Genomic DNA, 22,992 nt, shown 5'->3' on the forward strand with positions numbered 1-22,992 from the left:
TAGTGCACAATCACTGTGTTTTAGAACAACAGCCAGTGACAAACTGCTCATAAACTTTAATTAATGCATGTATACATTCAGGGAATCCTTTTCTCTTTTCAACTATTAACATTATGTGGCAAAATTATAATTTACCTCTGATACATAGATTCACAATGCAGTCCACCAATAACCTTTAGTGGGTCACAGTTTTTTCTTTACCCCATGCAATATATAAATTGATACCCAAGACATTGTCAACTGTATGTGTTTTTTTTTTATATATGTAATATTATTTTCACACAGCCAGATTACAGCGTCACACTGTAATGAACAACTTTGCAACTCAATCTTTGTACCTTTATATAATGTTAATCTGACAGCTCCATTCAAGATTATGCAATTTGCTTAAAAAACAACCTTGCCCCTGGATCAAGAAAAAAAAAAAATAAAAGCTCAAGACCCCTCGTTCAAGACTAGAATGCAATTGGCAATTACTGAGCATCTCTGTCTGCCGTATATACTCACATATAAAAATCGATCATAAAATCAGACCCCGACATATACGCCCGTTCAAAAATGTGACACTTTTTTTTTTTTTTTTTTACATCTTCTTGCCTCCTCCAATCTCACATCAGTTACTCAGACGCATTGAATTTTGTTGCAGCAGTGCAGTTATCAATTTCTTTCGCTACTTCAACGACTTTTAATTTAAAACCAGCTTCATATTTTCTTCTGATCGAATGCTCAATCGTAGATAAGGGATTCTCTTACAATAAGGGTGTATGAGGGTGTGAGATATAAAAACACAAATCAGTGCAAATGTTGCTTCGGAATAGTTTGGGTATTACCATGTGGTCACGTAGGCACAATAGAGAGAGAAAGAGGTTAGGAGCGCACGCTGATACAGCTCATTGCCGCACCCACATAGAAAAAAAAGGCAGTGTGCTCCGTGATTACTCTCTCAGGTGAGCGTTACCATATCATAATCTCTTGGACCAATAGTGTGAGTTTTCCACATTCGACTTATACAACCGACATTATAAAATACCAGAAATTATACTGTAAAATCAAGTTCCGACTTATCTGCAGGAGAACATATCCGCGAGTATATACGGTATAAAGAAGCCTGCTCTTCCCATTTCTGTCAATGCAGGCATGCACTTTCTATAGTCACAGTCCAGTACTGGCTAATTCGCAAAGGTCTACAACACCCTAAGATCTTATTCAAGATAATCAACCAGAATCCTCTACCCTAAAAAGTTACTTCCACTCATCTCTTTTCATTCCCTTACCCCCAGAACCCAAATCTTGTCCTTTATATTACTCTACCCTACTTCTTCCCCAGCTCTAATTAGCTCCTCTGCTGTTTCTAGGACTGATGACATTGTTGTTCTTTTTAATTCCAGACCTAACAGCACCTCTCTAGACCCTTTGACCAAGCAATATGATTGGTCAGTTTGGTTTTGGTGTGAATGGTCTATTTGGCTGAAAAGAGAAAGTGTGAGTGAGAGACACAAGAGGAGGAGTAAAGGCATAGGAGTTACACTGAGAATTGCCTTCAAAGACGGGAACTATAAAAGCAAACAGCCTCGAAATGACCTAGCCAGAGGAGGAGATTTTATAGGAACATGTGTGACAGAAGGTGTCCTGACCAAGGGAGATTTAGACACACGCAGATACAGAGGAAAGTCACTGAAGGTACGTTTGGAGCTAGAGATATTGAATATTTTAAAAATTACTCTATTACTTGTCTTCAACAGGTAACATGACTAATAGGCTGATAAAGCTGTACTTTTTTTACAAATAAATATCTAGAAAAAATAAAAACTGAGGCAACCTCACTAAAAGTTGTCAGTTTGGCTAGATTTGGGCATTTTACTATTAATATCTCCAGAATACAACATGATATTAGCTTGATTTTCATTTCTTAAGAAATTGAAATGACTGCATAACAAACGTCAATTTCAGTTGTTTATGTTGACCACACTACATTTTTATGATGAACAAAAAAAATTGATATTCAGTTTTTGTCTAGAGCAAATAAAAGTAAGCAAATAACTTATTTGTGACAAAATCCATGCTTGAGGTGGTGTAACAATAGTCATTTAAGATGGTGGGAGTGACATTGGCAGACACTTTGTGGGGGATCAGCCAGGAGTGCTGCTATGGGAAAAGGAGGGCTTGTACACTCTCTATAACATTTCAGTATTATTACTGAGCTACTGAAATAATTAATACATTCCTGTGAATTGTTCTTTGTTGCAAACTTACATCTATTTCTCTAAATCTAAGTAATATTTGTATGGGCTAAATAAGCCCAGAAGAACTAGATAATACAGGGTGAGCCAAAAAAAAGTACCACATTTCAAACGTTTATTCTACAAAAACGCTACAAGATAAAAAAAAATTTTCATTACGACAGAAGAAAGGGTATACAAAATAGATTGTTTTCACTGTTTTAAAAATGATGTCTTCAAGGTGGTGGCCATCATTAGCGATACACTCTTCAAGACAATTTCTGAATGCTTGCATGATTCGTTCTGCCATTTTTAATAACTATTGTGGTTCATTTTACTTCGTTCTTTTCCAAAGTACAGTACCTGAATTGCTCGAGAGAAACCGAATACCGCAGAAGAGATCCAAGCTTCCCGCTGAACCCGAGTCCAGGCTTGCTTTTCTGAATTCATACCAAAAAAACATTTTTCTATCACAACCTAGAATGTAAAAAGAAAAGGACATTTTTATAATATATACAACTCAACATTATACACCTGGCCATACATAAAGCAGGTACAGGCATGAGTCTAATAAATATATACAGACACTATTCAAATGCAACAGACAAATTACATGACCTTTAAACATAATTAATGATTTGAAATCTAAAAGCTTTGTAACAGCTAAAATATATCAGAAAGGGAGAGACAAAAATAATGGAATTAATTTATTACCATCATTAACGGGTAAATAACTATTCTGAGTAAATTATTAGATGGATGAGGTACTTTAAAAAACTGTTGAATAAAGAATATCTAAGGGTAGTATTTGGGGATGGAGTCCCAAATGAAGGTCTAGCATTAAGAATAAGGAGGAAGGAAGTAAAGGATGAACTGAAATGAATGAAAAATGGAAAGGCAACAGGACCAGCTGAAACTCCAGCAGATGTGTTGAAGAGTTTAGGAGAAGAGGAAGTAGATATATTTTGGAATCATTTGCAGAAGATCTATGAACAGGACAGAATACCAGAGGAGTATTCAGGATTGTGGAAACTATAAAGGGATAAAGCTGATGTCACACTCAAAATTCGGCAGAGAAGGCTTAGGGAAGAGACCACCATGAGGGAGTAGCAGTTTGGTTTTATGCTAGGGAGAGGAAAAACTGATGCAGTCTTTGCATTGAGATAGCTTACAGAGAACTGAGCACTGAGAAAGACATGAGAAAGACAGAAGGGTTTGCATATGTTTACTGATTTGATATGATAGAAGACATCAAGAGGTCTGGAGGTGCATGAGATAGAAAGGAGTACCAGAGAAGTATGTGAGGACTGTTCAGCATATGTATGAGGGAGTGAGGACTTGGGTTAAAAGCACAAGGTCCCAGTTAGAGTAGGATTGCACCAGCGATCTTCTTTAAGTCCTTACCTCTTTGATCTGGTTATGGATTTGTTGCGTCTTGGGATAAAAGACCAATCCCCTGGTGCATGCTTTTTGCTAATGACATTGTATTGTATAGCACCAGAAAGAGGAAGAGAAAGTGGAAAAATGAGTAAGAGTTTTGAAAGATAGAGGGTTACAGATAAACAGGAAGAAGACAGAATATGAGGTTTAATGATGATCAGGATTCAAAAGTTAACTTGCAGGGAGAGCTATTGAAAAAGAGTACAGAAATTTAAATATCTAGGATCAGTGGTAGCCTGAGATGGAAAACTGCAGAGATAACTCATAGAGTGCAGTGTGGATGGAACAATCAGGTATCAGGAGTATTGTGTGATCAAAGAATTAAGGTGAAGGTTAAAGGGAAGGATTTTAAGACAGTGGTAAGACCAGCAATGATGTATGGAGCTGCGACATGGGCAGTTAAGGGGGAACACAGGAGAAGAAGTTAGATGTGGCAAAAATGAAAAAAAGGACAGAGTAAGAAATGAGGCAATCAGAGGTATAACAAAAGTGGGAGAGATATCTAAGAAAGTGCAAGAAAGTAGGTTCAAGTGGTATGGACATGTGGTGAGAAGGGACAATGAATATGTAGGCAAAATGATGGGAATAGAATTACAAGGAACGAGAAAGTGAGGGAGGGCCAAAGCGGAGGTGGATGAATAAGGTAAAAGAAGATCTAATGGAAAAGGGCTTGACTGGTGAAGAGATACAGGACCAAGCTGTTTGAAGAAGCACATCGGCTTCACAAAGAAGTGGGAAAAGATGAATTGGAGTCTCACAAATCATAATATTTCTACTATACAAAATAAATTTCATCCACAAAAATTTCATACAAAGCAAGTACACATAAAAACATTTGTATTTATTCTGTGATATTATTTTTACAAATGACAAATCTCAATTGAACCTTTCATGCTGCAAATATGTAGAATATTCTTAAATGAAATTTTAAATTCAGAACCAACTGAAATATAATTGACAAAAATTTGTAGGAAATCAAAACTATCCATCCATCCATTTTCCAACCTGCTATATCCTAACTACAGGGTCACGCGGGTCTGCTAGAGCCAATCCCAGCCAACACAGGACACACGCACACACACACCCAGCACACACTTGGGACAATTTAGAATTTCCAATGCACCAAACCTGCATGTCTTTGGACCGTGGAAGGAAACCCACGCAGACACGGGGAGAACATGCAAACTCCACGCAGGGTGAACCCGGGAAGTGAACATGGGTCTCCTAACTGTGAGGCAGCAGCGCTACCCACTGCACCACCATGCTGCCCGGAAATCAAAACTAATACTTACAAATTTAAATATCTATGTATATGTTGTTTATATTATTAAAAAAAACTTTCTTAAATCTTAAATAATACAAAATAATATATATTAACTTTGGAGTAATAAGAGCAGCAGTTATTGATACTGGTAAAATTTAGATAACCTTCGAGAACACACAAATGTACACCAAAGCAAAGACCTTTACTTGGAATGAGAAAGTATCTACAAAACAAAACACCAAATAGGAAAAAATCAGTAACTACAAGTGATAGTTAGTATCACTTCAAAGATCTTCCGATCCAAGGTCAAGGTATTCTGAATACCAATAAAACAAAAAGACTAAAAAATCATCCAAAATGGATAAATAAAAGCATTATTTTTTTATAATAAAACTGAAAAAAATCAGTGCATAAGAATTTTTTTTAAATCCAGATAATACTGGACGCTGCAGCAGGGGATCAAAAAAGCATTTGAAACATCAAAAAAGAAAAAATTAAAAATTAAAAAAAAAAAAAAACAAAGTGTACAAAAATTAGCCTAGACTTTCAAAAATCCTTTGATACAGCCCCACAGCAAAGATAAATTCCAAAAGGTCATCAGTGGAGTCCCTCAGGGGTCAGTCCTTGGACCGTTACTTTTTTGATTTATATTAATGACATTGATTCCGGTATAGTTAGTAAACTTGTGAAATTCGTTGAGGACACAAAAACTGAAGGGATGGCAGACACTGGGGAGGACGCAAAAGGAATTCAAAAAGACCTAGACAACCGTAAGAACTGGACGAACACCTGGAAAATGCAGTTTAATGTAGAAAAGTGCAAAGTGCTCCACGTGGGTAAAGGGAACATCAGTTATAAATACAAGATGGGAGACACTGTCATACAGGAAGCAACCACTGAAAATGATTTAGGGGTTTATGGTGATGCAACATTTTCATTGAGTAAGCAATGTATAGAAGCAATTAAAAAGGAAAATAAAATGTTAGGTTAAATTTAAGTCAAGGTATGTTATACTCAAACTATATAATGCATTACTAAGACCTTATCTGGAGTATTATGCAGGTCTGGTCACCACAGTTCAAGAGAAACATAGCAGCACTTGGAACAGCACAGAGAAGAGCAACCAAGTGCATCCCAGGACTCAAGAACAGACTCTGAGAATTACACCTGTTTATCTCAAGCATAGGAGACTGCTTGGAGACCTAATCCAGGTACTTAAATTCCTCAAATCATTGATAAAGTAGATCCAGCAACATTCTTTCAGATTAAGGGTGAATAACATACTTGTGGACATCAATGGAAATTAAGGGGAAGGGAACTTATGACTGAAGCCAGGAAACACTTCTTTACATAAAACCGTACTAATAAGAAAGTTTACTAATCTAAATTTGTTTACTAATCTAAATTTACATAAAACTGTACTAATAAGAAAGTTTACTAATCTAAAATTTCAAAAGTCCAGTCCATTCTCTAACTGGGGTGTGAGTTCTGAATGGATCATCAGCCTAAGAAAGTTTACACTCATGCATACTGTAGGGCTATCAATCGATTAAAACATTTACTCACGACTGACTGATCACAAGATTTCCCCCATTATTCTTCATTAATCACATGATTAACCAAGGTGGATCAACAATGTCTAGTAGTTTACTATAAATAAGACTGCTGTAAAATGTCTTAGCTGCCTTAACTGTGAAGACTTGTGCCTTTTATATAAATACACAATACAACTGTCCCAAGTGAAGATAACGTGTAAGAATTGTTAGATCATACTGAATGATATCTCTTAGCACTGTATTTTATTTTTAGAAGTGTCCAACAACAGCATATATTTATATAGCACATTTTCATACAAACAATGTAGCTCAAAGTGCTTTACAAGATGTAATAAAAAGGAAGTTAATATACTGTAAAACATAAACAAACAAGATTAGGCAATAATATTATACAGTATGTGACAAAGGAAAAGGTAAGTTCAGGGAGCCAAAAGGACAGAAAAAACAAAACCTCACTTAGGCTGGAGAATAAAAACAAAATCTGCAGGGGTTTAAAGGCCAAAAAGACCACCCAGCACCCCACTGCAGTCTAATGCAATCCACTGAGGTGCTCACTTTCACAGAAATCCATCAGTGCTTGTGCGAGGCATGGAGGTGACAAGGAGCTGCTCTCTCATTGTCAATGTCAGCATTGGAAGACTTTGATTTGTAATGATGGGAGTGAAGTGTCACAGCAGGCGCTCCAGGAGATGGAACGGTGGAATCAAACTACGGCTGAGCAGAGAGAGTCAAGTTTGGCCGTTCAATAACCAATGGTCCTTTTCAAGTCTCACCTTTCACCTGGCTTATGTAGCAATAAGTGTTGATTAATGTAGTTAGGGAAAAAATAACGTATTATAGTTTTGAAAATTAATTGGATGTTTTAAGACATTAAACTTGCAGGCCTAACATATACCCATACTCACACAAAGTCAGACTCAAAACACCAGTTCACTGTTAATAAATGGTTTTATGATACTAAAAAACAAAAGTATGCATAGAACATTCCATGTAGAAAATGAAAGAATGTGCATCTTGTATGTAGACAGAGTCGGTACTCTTTGCAAGGATACTAAAGGTGTGAGGCAGCATCACTAATAACTGGGCCCCTCAGTTGCTGGATGACAGCCTTACTATAAACATTACGCTGCAACTCACTATGACTCTGCCATAGATAAGGATACACCAGTGTGTGAGAAATGTCCTGTACCATACCTGAACATTCACTCTCTGACTGTGGAGACTGTCGAGATAACTGAAGTTCATTTGAATGCCAACTTTATGGAATGAAATGTTAAAAGCCAGATGTGATATATTGGTGCCTAATGTTTGGCATCCAGATGATGTATTCCCTTTACACAGTCACTGTTTACAATCATAACAAGCACACATATAGAGAAACAGATAGAAAAAAAGAGAAAAACAAATATATACATTACAGGAAGCTTAATTAATGACTGTATATGAACTAAGGTGTATGACTACCAGCTTGGAATGTAAGAAAAATGCTCACACAATACACGTTTATCATGTGAGAGGGGGCAACAGCTTACTTATCCTATCATAAATTTGAAACAAATAATTCACCAATGAAAAAGCAGCATAAACATTTTGTAAAGACTCGATGTTAGAGACCAAGAATTCATATTGTGAGTTGTCTGCTTGGCTGTAAAATTTTGAGCCAATTAAATGCTTCTCATCTCCTATATGCCTTTTTTTCTTGCCTTTCAGAAAATCCTAAATTTGCACAAATTCAAAAGTATAGGGATTTACATTGCAACATTTGATAGATAGATAGATAGATAGATAGATAGATAGATAGATAGATAGATAGATAGATAGATAGATAGATAGATAGATAGATAGATAGATACTTTATTAATCCCAAGGGGAAATTCACACTCAAAACACCAGTTCACTGTTAATAAATGGTTTTATGATACTAAAAAACAAAAGTATGCATAGAACATTCCATGCAGAAAAGTATGCATAGAACATTCCATGCAGAAAATGAAAGAATGTGCATCTTGTGTGTAGACAATTAATTACATAGAAAGGAACAGCAGACTGTCTACAGTGAAGCACTTGGAAGCAACAGACAGAAATAAAACACATTTTGCTATTTTGCAAGGTGATCAGTCAGCTCAAGTAATGGATACATTTCACAGTAAATGGTTCAACTGTCATTAGGTGATGGAGGGTGGATGGCTGGATGAATAGATGGACAGAGATTAAAGTACTAACAAATTTATTAATATATTTTAAACCAATCCACAGCAGAAAAAAAAGCTAAAAAAAAGCTATAGCAGAAAAAAAGTTTCATACTTAATTCCAAGAATTCAGGAAGAAGTGGTTTTCCTGAATGCTTGACATATTATAGCACAAAACAAAAGGCCTTTTTAACATTTTTGCCTGTACTTAGATTTAACTTAGCATTTCTCATAATCAGCAAACAGATGGTAGGTGTCCAATGAATTGTTTACTACAGAAACAACGGGGGTCCTTGTGAACAAACTTTAACTCAGTTACACAAAGCAAGTCTGGAGTAAGACCAGCCTAATTTACAGAATGTCAACATCCATTCTCTGAATACATACACACAACTTTTAGTTTTCTTACAAGAAACAGATTTTTATTTGCTAAAACATAATAGAACAGTCCCCAAAATAGCTAATCCAGTTCAGGGCTGGTGGTGGGGGTGTTTGGGGCTGAGTGCAGTCAAAATTAGCCGAACCTGCAAACTGCACCTTGGACAACGACTAAGCTCACTATATTCCAGCTAATATTTCCTTATCCTACTCAACAAGTGGAACAAAAAAAACCACTTTGAATTTAAAGTAATCCTGACATTCTTGCCTTCTAAAAATTCTAAAGTGGTCAACAACGTCTTCTTTTAACTGTAAGAAACAAGACTATAAAAACCAAAGACCAAATGTTCATGACATTATAAGCTAGTTTTAGTAAAAAAAAATTAGCCAATTTTAAAATATAGGTTTTTTTGCCATTCAATTTTTAATATTATAATCACTCATAACATGGCAATTTTTCATTTTGGGGATAACATAGTATTTACACAAAATATAGAGCTGGATAACATAGTATTTACACAAAATATAGAGCTGGAAAAGAGCTTAAAAACAATATGGGAACCATTTCTCTGCAATTTATATTTAGGGAGTGTGGCGAGTGGCTGGGGGTGGTACCCAGCTGGGACGCCCAGGAGGACCACAAGGGGGCGACCGCCCTGGTGGCTTTCGGGACCACGGGAACAGAGCTTAGAAGCTCAACCCTATAGGGGCCCGTGGTCACCACCAGGGGGTGCCTCAATGCCTGAGGAGCCCTGGCGAAAGTGCTGGGGGGAAGAAGACCAGGGACACCCAGAGTGCTTCCGGCTGCACAGCCGGCACTTCTGCCACACTTGGGAGTGCCAACGAAAGCTAATCGGGAGGCACCTGGCGCATGTCCGGGTGTGTATAAAAGGGGCCGCCTCCCTCCATTCGATGGCTTGAGTCGGGAGAAAGAGAGACAGAGCTCAGGAGGCGGCCTGAAGAGAGAGGTAAGGCATTGTAGAGGCCTGGACTTTGGGGGAGTTTTGGGGTTGTGTGCACTGTAAATAATAGTTAAATATGAATAAACGTGTGTTGGGTTTTGTACCTACGGTGTCCACCTGTCTTTGTCCGGGCCAGTTTCCACAGGAGATATAGCCAGGCAAGTCAAAGTCCTAAACCCCCCCCAATAAGTTCAAACTTTGTTAGCTTAAATCCTCCTTAATATTGATTCAAGACACATGCAATTTCAGCTCCATGGGTTACTTCTATGACCACATCAGCATGCCAAGACTTGTTCAAATCTGTGACGATGAGGTCCAAAAGTGTGACAATTTGACGTGGAATTCCCATAGGGCATGTTAACAGGTAGCATATTTGAGCTGTCCTGTGGTTGCCTGGGAAGTCTACTGGGTAGATAGAAGGCCTTCATCCACAACAGTCTTGTAACATGCTCAGGCCATTACTACTGAAATTCACACCATGGTAGTCAGTCTGTAAAGGAGATGAAAGATAGGCTCTTAATATCATAATCCGACACGGGCACTACATTCTGTAATTTCGGCAAGTGTACTGGAATGCTGTATACTCCCACATCTTTGAAGACAAAGAGACATACTGCATCACTAACTCTTGCCATAGAATTTTAAGCCACACTAGCATTAACACCACATGACATAACTGATAAAAACCAAGAGTCTCTTTTTGATTACTTGTTAAATCTTTATTTTTTATTGCCAAAATGCAAATTCAGGTGCAAGGATGGGATATTTGCAAAACTCCTATCTCTGGTTGGTGTCACAGTCTTTATACTTTGTTCACCGAATTATATAAACACATTACACAGTTTGTGATTGTTAATTAATTATATGTACCTCCACTATTTTTTGGGTTTAGTTCATCCAAATTTAATTTGGATGACCGGACAATTTATACATTTCTCCAAATAACGCCATACCAAAAAAAAAAAAAAAAAATTGTTTTAATCACATATTGTAATTTTACACCAAAAAAATAAAGAACAACCATACAAATATTTTCTAAAATCAGCCAAAGAAATTACACACTGTCCCAAAAACTATATTTTAGAGTATTAATGCCAGCTGGATTTAGGCATTTTTCAGAGAACCACTTGCTTAATTCAAAGAAAAGGGGTCCAAATTCGTTTTTATATCAAAAATAAACAACAATGCCCAAAGTACCTCGTTTTTATGCCCAATTTTGTTGTAATAAAGGCTACAGTGGCCTCCTACAGACATTCTATCAGTAAGCTGCTCTTTCTCTACTGTTTCTTAACTGTAAATGCAGAGCCGGCCTTAGGGCGAAGCGAACGAAGCGACCGCTTCGGGCCCACAGCTGGAGGGGGCCCACTGCGCCCAAGGTTTTTTTTTTTCTGTGATGCGACGCTGCAGCGGAGGGCCCAATGGAGCAACAGACTCCTTCACTCCAACCTCTATTACTAATTTTTTTATATATATAATTCACGGCAACATATTCCATCACTTAATTACTCCACGTGGACATCTCCACTCGGCACTCCAATCTTCATTAAGCTTCACTCAGGCCCGCGCGCCTGTTGCCGCCTCCACGGCTCATCTGTGCCTCTGTCCTCAGTAGGCGGCCACTTACGCTTCAGTCAGGGCCGCTCCGCCACACTGCATTCTCGACAGAGCATAAAAGGGGCCCTTCTTTTCGTAAAGCCATCACTTTCCTTCATATCAATATATTTCCATTTTGTTAGAAAGAACGTCTTGTAGATAGTAGTTAGGCCTTGCTGAATTTCCACAGGTTGAAATTATTATATTCCAAATGTCTTCAGCTCCACCGCCAAAGAAATATAAATCAGGTGCTCAAAAACGTAAAGAAAAAGCAGTGAAAGACGAATTCTTCCCTACCCAAAAAGGCGCTTTGCAATGCTTCCTAATGAAAACGGTTAGCTCTAGCAGCAGCAGCAGCACTAGCACCAGGACTGAACTTCCATTAGTTGAAGATACCGCAACACCGTCCAAGCCCCACAAACCTGTATCCGACTCCGAGGAGTCAGAAGCCGATGATGTTAAGAATGACATGGACATGGGTTTTTCGTCAGGTTCAGCAACGTTGCCAGCCGTTTCGGTTTCTAACCAGAAAGACAGAGATCACGACGAGGCTGATAATGATTTCGATTCCTTTAGTTGGGGAGATCCAGGTTTGTGGGGTGCAGCAATCACCGACAAGGAACGTGTCTTCCTAGTCCAAAAGGGGCCCTTTCACGAAACCGGGATTCAGTATCTGACGAATGATGATGGGCGCCATTTTTCTGATTCCTTTTATTCCCGAAAATTACCAAATGGGGAATTTGTTGACAGGCCTTCGCTTGTTTACTCAAAGAAGAAAAATGCAGTTTTTTGTTTCTGCTGCAAGTTATTCTCGAATATCCAGATCAAATTGACTACTGATGGTTGTGGTGATTGGAGAAATTTGTCCCGAGACGTGTGCAGTCACGAAATATCTGCCAACCATATACGTGCCTTTAGGGATTGGTTGGAACTTCAAAATCGCTTGAAGGCAGGATGTACCATTGATAAGCGTGCACAAGAACTTCTGCTAAGAGAAATTGAGCATTGGCGCAATGTATTAACAAGAATTATTGCTATTATTCAGTTTCTGGGTGAAAGAAACCTGGCGTTTCAAGGTTCTAGCGATCGTATATTTGCCCCGCATAATGGCAATTTTCTTGGGTTAGTGGAATTGTTAGCCAAATTTGATCCGTGCATGCAAGAGCATGTTAGAAGGATTACAGACAATGAAATCCACGATCATTATCTGGGCAAAAACGTGCAAAATTAAATAATTCAGTTGATGGGTAATGCTACGTTAGAGAAAATAACTTCCCATATTCATAAGGCCAAGTATTTCTCAATCATTCTTGACTGCACTCCTGATATAAGCCATGAAGAGCAGATGACGATGATAATAAGGATCGTTCATATTGATGGCTCCTCAGTGGAAGTTCGAGAATATTTTGTAGGGTACATAGCCATAGCACTGGCTCCAGTCTCACAGACCAATGCTTACGGATGCTCTCGGAGTTGAAATTGGACCTAGGTAACTGTAGGGGACAGGGATATGATAACGGTTCCAATATGAAAGGCAAACACAGTGGCATTCAAAAACGAATACTGGATAAAAATCCACGAGCATTCTACATCCCATGTGGTTGTCATAGCCTTAATTTGCTTGTTGGAGACATGGCTAAATCGTCACCAACTGCCATGTCGCTTTTTGGAACGTTACATCAGATCTATTTGCTGTTTAGTGCTTCTACAGTACGCTGGCAGATTCTGGAGAAGCACATCAATAATTTCACTCTGAAGCGCATTTGTGACACTAGATGGGAATGTAGGATTGAGAGTGTTAAAGCTGTCAGATTCCAAATAGGCTCTGTGTATGACGCGCTGGTAGATGTTTCTGAAGATTCTAAAGATCCTAAGGCTAGAACTGAAGCCGCTACATTAGCCAAGCAGCTGAAAAATTTTCCATTTCTTGTTTCCTTAGCGATTTGGTACAACATTCTTTCACAGATCAATGTAGCCAGCAAAATTTTGCAAAATGAAAATATGCACTATGATGTTGCTCTCAAATGCATCAACAGTGTCTCTGACTATTTGGTTTCGTACAGAGAAAATGGACTAGAATTAGCAGAAGCTACAGCCAGAGAGCTCGGTAATGAATTGGAGATGCCTTCCGAGGATGTCACATTTCCTGCAGTAACCAGTTTACGCAGGAGACGAACAAAGCGCCATTTCGATTATGAAGTCCGGGATGAGTTAATAACTGATCCAAAAGAAAAGTTTTGCACAGAATTCTTTCTTGTCCTTCTGGATCAAGCAATCATGTCCATGAATGAGAGGTTTGATCAAATGAAACAGCATTTCGACAATTTTGGATTTCTGCACAATTATCAGTTAATATCATCCATGGATGATAATACCTTGATGAAATACTCTATAGACTTGAAAATTGCATTAACTGACTCGAAGAATAATGAATCAGACATTGATCCACACGCACTATGCAGTGAAATTCGCATGTTTGCCAATTTAGTTCCTAGCAACTCAACAGCCATGCAAGCACTGGAATATCTGTATGAGAAGGAGTTGGCAACTGCCATGCCTAATGTTGCCGTGGCTCTCAGAATAGCATTGACTGTGCCTATAACGGTGTCTTCGGCGGAGAGGAGTTTTTCAAAACTCAAGCTTACCAAAAATTACTTGTGAAGCTCCATGAGCCACGAACGTCTGAATAGTCTGGCATTGATTTCAATTGAGCAAGAGATAGTCGAATCTCTTGATTATTCTGAACTTATTCATGAGTTTGCCAGTGCCAAGGTTCGAAAAGTGTCTTTTATGTGAAATCGATTTCAATATCTGCTGGTAAGTTATTTTATCCGGAAATCTGAATATCTCGAAAATATGAAAACAAGCTTTAAAACCGAATAAAAATGTAAAAACAAAATAAGGTGGATCTTATCTTCATAAAATAAAAAAAATATATAAAAAATATAAAAATCAAAAAAAAAGTGCTTGGCATAGCTATTTACCTCCACGTGCTGCCTGGTGGAAACAGCAAAAGCTGGCTAAAATGTAGCTTTATCTGTTAATGTATCGTCACTAAAGACATTTATACGGGTCCACTCCGACCTCCATCACTCATACCCTTCATTCAGGGCCTTGTACGACAGTCTGCGCTGACAGCCTGCAAATTTGGCTCCTGTCAGTGTGTTACGGTTGTCAGAGTCAAATGGAAATCGTCAAAAAGTGATGGTTGTAGATGCTGGGAAAACGCATTTCTGCAGCTCAGAATGCAGGAAATCGCTTGGCGGCCGGAGCTCTGCCCCAGACCCCCTAGCTGCAGGGGTCCGGCCCCCTCGGTATCAGTTTGCTTCGGGCCCGAAATTGTCTAGGGCTGGCTCTAGTAAATGTTAATAAGGTTGAGATGTTAACTTTCCTCACCTGCATCTATGGTGGCAAAGGAAACAATTCAGAGAATACCACTTCCATCAGCTTTTAAGGGGCTTTTTCACCCAGCTAGACCAGTTTTGGATTGAATCCTGCTGCACAGTGGTGCTCTTGTTAATCTGATCCAGTAGACAGCAAACTTCCGATTACGATGAACTATACAGCCAAGAAGTCTCCAAAAATTAAACGTGTGTATTGCATGTGCACACAGCACACTACACTTCTTAAAAATAAACAGAACCTGGTGCAAAGAAAAACCTTCCTGCACACACAGATCATACATAGGAATTCAAGGACATTAAACATGAACGATATGTTATCGCAGGTGCTGTGTGTCCGCTCTTTTGTTCAGCTTTAAGACAACAGTGTGGGAGTCAATGTAAGCTTGAAAGAATTGACAAAGTATGACGTGCAAAATATGCATCTGAAGTAAAAGATGTGTCACACTCTGTTAATAAAGGGACACAGTTAAGATAGTTGATAACGAAGAGCCACAGTAATTGCAGATTAAAGTACTCAACACATCTAATTCAACAAATCTGCCTAACAACACCAGCAGAACAAATACGGCTGCATAGCATCCACCTTCTGACTGCACTTCTAAACGAATCCCTAGAAGAAGTTAATTGATAATGCAAACATATCCTTTCCAGAATAGCCACAGTGTTTTAACACGTGATGTATAGACCACAATGCTTATCTAGACTCTGTTCGCTGTCATGACATATAGTGATACGTTAGTGAAAGTGGCAGAAAGATATCATAGCATACAGAAGCACATCTCAAACACGTGCAGCCAGGTAGCTCTCTCTTCTGTCACAAAGATCATTGAAATGTACAAATTGTTCATTAAGCTTCAGTTTCTTTATGCCACTGATCTCCTAAATGGGTAACTGCAATTTTAGCTTTTTATTTTCTCTCAGCATCAAGTTTTTTGGTTTCTTTTGCTCTCTTCCTGAATCCCCAGCAGAGGTTTAAAATACACAAACTAGAGGAGTAGAGGGCAGGTGTTTCAGGAAGAGGCCCTGTGAGTGTAGCCTTTGCAGAGCAGAATTTCACCCCTGTTCACTGCACACTTTTTAATGGGTTGTCCCCAAATGTGCCTTCTAATTCAAGAGTCATGTCTGGCCCTGCAAGACTATGCATCTACTAATGTACTCTCAATTATAAAATGAAAACATCAACTTCCTTAAATGAAGCCTGGCTACCAATCTATCACTTTAGGCAATCTGTGAGCCACTCTTTCACTTTAACTTCTTAAATATGTCAAAATCATTCATCTCTCATAGAGACCTGTTTCATTAATTCACACTGTGTTTTTAAAAGTTCATTCAACTGATTAAGATGAGAACAGATGAAAAGCTGACTGCTTGACCAAATGATATAAGATAATAAACTGTATTACTCAGGTTGACTAAAACCTAAACCGAAACAAGCACTTCCCAAAATGCTCTCTTTTTTTTAAAGGTGCAGACCACAGAATCTGAACACTTATAATGTACAGTAGAACATCTGGTCACAAACGTTTCCGAACACGTACAAATAGGGTTACGATCAAAAAAGTTTGCATCTGTTCATGACCACACGCTCTGGTGGCGAACAAAAACACTGGCGGCGAGTTTCCCTACGCGCGTTCGTACGCGCCAATGATTTGCCATTCTCTGTTTCCCATTTTCTTTTGTTTGCGTATACAGGGCCTAACAAAGCAACTGATGTTGCAAAAGGAGTTACAATGTTAACCAAGCAGAGGGCTCAAGTGCTGGAAGAGGTGGAAAAACTGTTGCTAGTGTGGTTGAACGAGAAGCAACTTGCAGGGGATAGCGTAAGCAAGGCGATCATATGCAAGAAAGCCAGGAAGATTCATGGCGATTTGCTGAAAAAAAATCCTTCTTCAAGTGGCGAAGGTGAGGAATTTAAAGCCAGTAGAGGATGGTTTGAAAAGTTTCGCAAGACAAGTGGCATTTAATTTTTTTTCCCTGTGCTTAACACTCATAAAAAAAGTGTTTACAGCGAGGGTCCAGCGCGAACTCTTACAATGTTAGTTTTCTCTGTTGTTCAAGGTTTTCTCAGTGTTATTCAATGTTTTGTGCTTAAAAAAAAATATATTTATTTACAGTTCGTACAGTCTGGAACAGATTTAATTGTATTTACATACAGTCTTATGGGGAAATTACGTTCGGGTCGCGTCCAGAGTTTTGGAACAAATTACGGTCGTGACCAGAGGTACCACTGTATAAGCCAACTTCAGAAAAGAAAAAAAAGCTGAATCCAATCTCTGGCCTGCTGAATGGTGCAATAGTTGCATTTCCAGCAACTCTTACAGAACAGGCTTTATACTACTCTTTCTAATATATAAATGGTACTTTTGTCCATTAAACACTTCAATTTCCACAGTACATGGCATTTTGACAATGGCAATGAACAGTTCAACTATAGTTCTGTTAAATGTTACTCCATTTTTCTAAGGATTTAAAGAATACTTTCCCAAGAATAACACATAACCCCCACTGGTTTGCTCAGTTTAAAAATGTAAGAAATGTAATGCTGATTTAATAAATTAACAACAAAACATAATTTTTATTATACAGATGCCTAAATAGTGTGTTTGCGCTTGGTGCCAAAGTGCCTCTTAAGACTAGGTTTTCTCAGTGTTATTCAATGTTTTGTGCTTAAAAAAAAATATATTTATTTACAGTTCGTACAGTCTGGAACAGATTTAATTGTATTTACATACAGTCTTATGGGGAAATTACGTTCGGGTCGCGTCCAGAGTTTTGGAACAAATTACGGTCGTGACCAGAGGTACCACTGTATAAGCCAACTTCAGAAAAGAAAAAAAAGCTGAATCCAATCTCTGGCCTGCTGAATGGTGCAATAGTTGCATTTCCAGCAACTCTTACAGAACAGGCTTTATACTACTCTTTCTAATATATAAATGGTACTTTTGTCCATTAAACACTTCAATTTCCACAGTACATGGCATTTTGACAATGGCAATGAACAGTTCAACTATAGTTCTGTTAAATGTTACTCCATTTTTCTAAGGATTTAAAGAATACTTTCCCAAGAATAACACATAACCCCCACTGGTTTGCTCAGTTTAAAAATGTAAGAAATGTAATGCTGATTTAATAAATTAACAACAAAACATAATTTTTATTATACAGATGCCTAAATAGTGTGTTTGCGCTTGGTGCCAAAGTGCCTCTTAAGACTAGGTTTTAAACAGCAATTTCTGCACTACACATCTCTCAATTATACGAGACGTGATTGTCTCACAGACACTGTGACGTCCCGCGAGACGAGTCTTCGTGCCAAGCGATGTAACCACACCTGGGGTCAGAAGCCCCACGAGACAAGAGCTTATGCAAAGAGATTTGGAGAAGTCCTGCATGGTTATGTCAGACACATTTCTTGTAGAGAGAAAGCAAGCAGGGGGCAGAGCCCCCTAGTTAAATTAAAAAAAAATTACTTCCCACATCATATTAATTCACTTAAGGACCCTGGGAGACTAGAGTCTATTCCTGAACTGTTGTCAAGGTGTGACAGTCCATTGCCAGGCCATCTCACGCACATATCCACAGTTGGACAAACCAGAATTGACAATTATCTCAGCGCCAATGAGGCATTACTGTGGCATTAAAACCAGAGTAAACAGACATAGATTTGGCGTCTGAAGCCAAGATGCTAAGTGCCCTCTGTACAGTAATTTGAACAGCAATTTTAACCCTTGATTACTCACGCTGGTGTATTTTGTACACCAATCTCAGTTATTTTTGTCCAACATCCTTTTACTTGAAGCTACCGGCAGCATCCACCATTTATCCTAGGCTTTATCCTTAAAATTATTGCAATATTTTATATTTCAACCTCACAGCGTGCATATAAATAGCCATTTTAACATTGGTTCATAAAGTACAATGCTTCAGTACTTATGACATGAGAAATGGTGTGAGTAGTTAAGGGTGAAGCATGGAGTCTAAAGAGCTTTACCTGCTCTTCCACTCATTCTGCAGCTTTCCCATCAAACAATACTACTTTTTTTTTTTGAAGAAAATAAAAAACCAAACCTGTAAAATGGCATTACCTGTCACCTTATCCAACTAATTTTGAATATTTCTAAATTACTTTAGTTTGGTATATTTTAAAATTACTAAGACTTAAGACGAAGTAAAACTAGCATGTGCTGCATACAGTGCCCTCCGTAACATTTAGGACAACAACACATTTTCCCATGATTTACCCCTCTATTCCACTATTTAAAGTTGCAAATCAAACAGCTCAGACGTGATTAAAGTGCACAATGCAGACCTTCATTTAAGTGTATTTCCATACATTTCAGTCTCACCAAGTAAAAATGACAACACTTTATAAACTTTGTATAAACAGCACATTCAATTGGTGGGGGGATAGACATTTAAACAGGTATTAGGTGCTGAGATAGAAAGGAAGAAAAACAAAAGAACATCATCTAGGTAGGCAGACGGGAGTAAGAGAAAGTTCAGAATAAATAAAGACACATTTAGAAGGTGGCCTATATATACACAGTCAAAATAAAAAGTATGTGAACCCCTAGGAATTATCTATATTTACTGTATGTGTAATTCCCATATAAAATATGGTCGTATCTTCATGTCAGTCACAATAATGAACAAACACATCTACTATAACTAAAGATACACAGATTTTCAGAGAATTTTTGACCATATTGAATAAATCATTCAAACTGTGAAACTGAAGGTTGGAAAAAGTAACTGAACCCTAAGCTAATGACTTTTTAAAAAGCTCATTGCAGTCAGAATTTAGCACACCTGGAGTCCATTTAATGAAAAGAGTTCAGAGGTGTGGCCTAGAATTACTTTGATTGATAAAAAACACTATAAAGTTTGAGTTTCAGCTTTTGACAAGAAGCATATCCAGATGGTAATCATGCCTCGCACAAAAGAGCTGCCTGAAGAGCTACAATCGAGAATTGTTAATCTACATAAGGCTGGAAGGGGTTACAAAGTCATCACAAAGATTTTAGATATTCATCAGTCTACTGTTAGGCAAGTTGTCTATAAATAGAGACAATTTGGTATTGTGGCTACTCTGCCTAGATGTCGGCGCCCTGCCAAGATGACCCTAAGAGCACAATGCAAAGTCAGCAATGAGGTAGGACTTGAAGAAGTCATTAGAACTTGCTAACATCTCTGTTCATGAGTCAACTATACGCAAAACATTGAACAAGAAAGGAGTTCATGGCAGGACACCAAGAAGGAAGCCACTGCTATTAAAAAAGAACATTGCTGAAGGTCTGAAGTTTGCGAAAGAGCACTTGGACACTCCACAACGGTTCTGGGAAAATGTTTTGTGGAGTGATGACACCAAAATTGAACTATTTGGGAAAAACAAGCAGAACTTCTTTTGGTGTTAAAAGGGCACTGCATATCAACATCAAAACATCATCCCTACAGTAAAGTATGGTGGAAGGAACATCATGATTTGGGACTGCTTTACTGCATCAGGGCCTGGACAGCTTGCCATCATTGAGCGGAAAATGAATTCAAAAGTTTATCAACAAATTCTCCAGGATAATGTGAGGGTGTCTGTCCGTCAACTTAAGCTCAGAAGAGGCTGGGTGATGCAACAGGACAATGACCTCAAACATCACAGCAAAGCAACAACACAATGGCTTCAGAAGAACAAACTCCACCTTTTGGAGTGGCCCTGTCACAGCCCAGATCTCAATCCTATTGAGATGCTGTGGAATGACTTGAAGAGAGCCATACACAGAAGACAACCAAAGAATATGGAAGAGTTGAGGCAGTTCTGCTGGAAAGAATGGGCTAAAATTCCCCCCGCACGATGTGCAGGTCTGATCTGCAGTTACAGGGAGCGCCTGGTTGAGGTCATTGCTGCCAAAGGAGGGTCAACCAGTTATTAAATCCCAAGGTTCACTTACTTTTTCCACTACCACTGTGAATGTTGAATGTGTTTGTAAAATAAAGACATGAAAGAGTAAAATGTTTTGTGTGTCATTGGCTTAAGCTCATTGTGTATATCAGTACCTGTGACTTAGATGAAGATCAAATCACTTTAATTCCAAAGGGTTCACATACTTTTTACTTTGACTGTGTGTATATATATATATATATATATATATATATATATATATATATATATATATATATATATATATATGTATATATATGCATGCAAGTCCAGCTTAATGTTGGATTTTTTTTTGAGGCTTGCGTCAATGAGACCTACTTCCAGGATGCCGACATATGTGGGAGATGCCCTGTAATCCATTAAATCCAATATCAGGTTCACTGAATCAGAGCAGGAGGCAGCAAAGATTGCATTCAGGTAAAGAACTGGTGGACCTTGCCTAGGTGTACTGCAGACACAGTGTATGCACATCTAAAGTGGCAAAAGGGGAAACCCCACACCAAACAAGTAGAGATAAGAACATTACAACAATTTTGTAATGTTCAGTTTTACAAATAAAAGTTCATAGGAGCCAGTGCTAAAACTAACAGAGTCATTCTCTGTTTTAACGACACAGAAATACACACAGCATTTTAATACCTTACCATCAGTCTTCTATGGTTTATGTTCCACGTAAATGTGGTGAAGGTTTTGCTTTTGGGATCCACTATAGAATCTTCAATAATGAATACTGATCGGGATAAATTAGAAGGAAAAATTTTCTCTGCCCATCGAGGCAAGCGATTGGTCTTAGTTAAAAGGCGCCTTGTAATAAGCTTGTTCTCAGGTGTCACCTCTCGATGAATGACATCTTCTGTGAGTACATGCTTACTGTAGAGGAAAATAAAAGTGATGGTGAATTTGCAGATCAGAGACCATTAATGCAAAATCTTTTTCAAAAAGTTGCATGTGGAATTAGTCAGTTTTGTTAATTAAAATAAAAGACATTTCAAGAGTACAAAGTAACAGGCAATTACATTAATGAACTAAAAGTGAAAACACAAGAACTATAATCAGTCCCTTATCTTTTCAAAAAAATGCTTTAAACAGCAGCATTATCAGCATGCTTCATCACAAGGTGTTTAATAATATTACAGAATAAGTACAATAAATCACAGCAGCAATATGACAGTTTCAATTGTTATATTACAGTCAACTCTTCACAGAGTGCATCACCACAAGCTGCTTTAAAGAGAAAAAAATATGTATAAAATGTATAAAAAAAGTGAACCAAACCAAAATGTCGTTGTGACTCTTTGAAAAGCCTGCCTTCTAAGTTTATAGCATATTTTATTTAATTCAAAGGTCCTTCCTTCCTGGTTCTATGAACATAAACAGATGTTCCAAATCGAAACTAAGTGAGCAACAGCTTACCAGCGCCCTCCCTATAGTGTATTTAGATACCGATCAAGGCTATGTAGTGCTGAAGCATAATATATAACAAGACTGTTCTTAAAGAATTCTGTCAGTGCGTTAAAGGAGAGGACATATGAGAACTACTTGATTCTGAATATAGAAAAAATAGAAATGTTAGTTATGGGAGGGAATGATGCGGACCGCAACAATTCTGTCACTCTTTACCACAGTTAAAAAACATGTTTTGGATAGTTTAGTAATGTGTATTTTAAACAATGTGCTAGTGTCAAAGATAATACCTACATTGAGTGCCGATTCTGTAAAACTAATGGTGATTTTATCTTAAAATGATGGAAAATTAAGGCCTTTTCTAAATATGCAGGATACTGAGAAATTAATTCATGAATAGATTTTCTAGTAGGATTGACTACTGCAATGCAGTGTTCAAAGCTGTTCTTTATACAGCTTTCAATTAATTCAAAATGCTGCTGCAAGAATTACTAAACAAATCAGAAAATACACATACATAACTCCAGTTCTTAAGTCCTTACACTGGCTTCTAGTTAAGCTTAAGGCAGATTTCAAAATCCTCCTTTTAACATATAAAGCCTTAAATAACCAAGGACTTAAGATACTAAGGATTAATAAAATAACAGTGGG

At 38.0% G+C, this 22,992-nt stretch overlaps 1 protein-coding gene across 2 annotated transcripts in view; it reads right to left on the bottom strand.

Moving 5' to 3' along the window:
- Nucleotides 1-22,992, bottom strand: part of prelid1a (PRELI domain containing 1a) — a 79,918-nt gene that overhangs the window by 36,469 nt on the left and 20,457 nt on the right. For both annotated transcript variants that reach the window (XM_051928401.1, XM_028801635.2), the window contains exons 3-4: nucleotides 21,582-21,807; nucleotides 2,583-2,696 (exon numbers count right to left, since the gene is read on the bottom strand). In XM_051928401.1, the coding sequence (XP_051784361.1) occupies nucleotides 2,583-2,696; nucleotides 21,582-21,807 (340 nt within the window). The remainder of the gene's footprint in view (nucleotides 1-2,582; nucleotides 2,697-21,581; nucleotides 21,808-22,992) is intronic.

This window comes from Erpetoichthys calabaricus, chromosome 5 (genome assembly GCF_900747795.2).
Source record: "Erpetoichthys calabaricus chromosome 5, fErpCal1.3, whole genome shotgun sequence".
Lineage (NCBI taxonomy): Eukaryota > Metazoa > Chordata > Cladistia > Polypteriformes > Polypteridae > Erpetoichthys > Erpetoichthys calabaricus.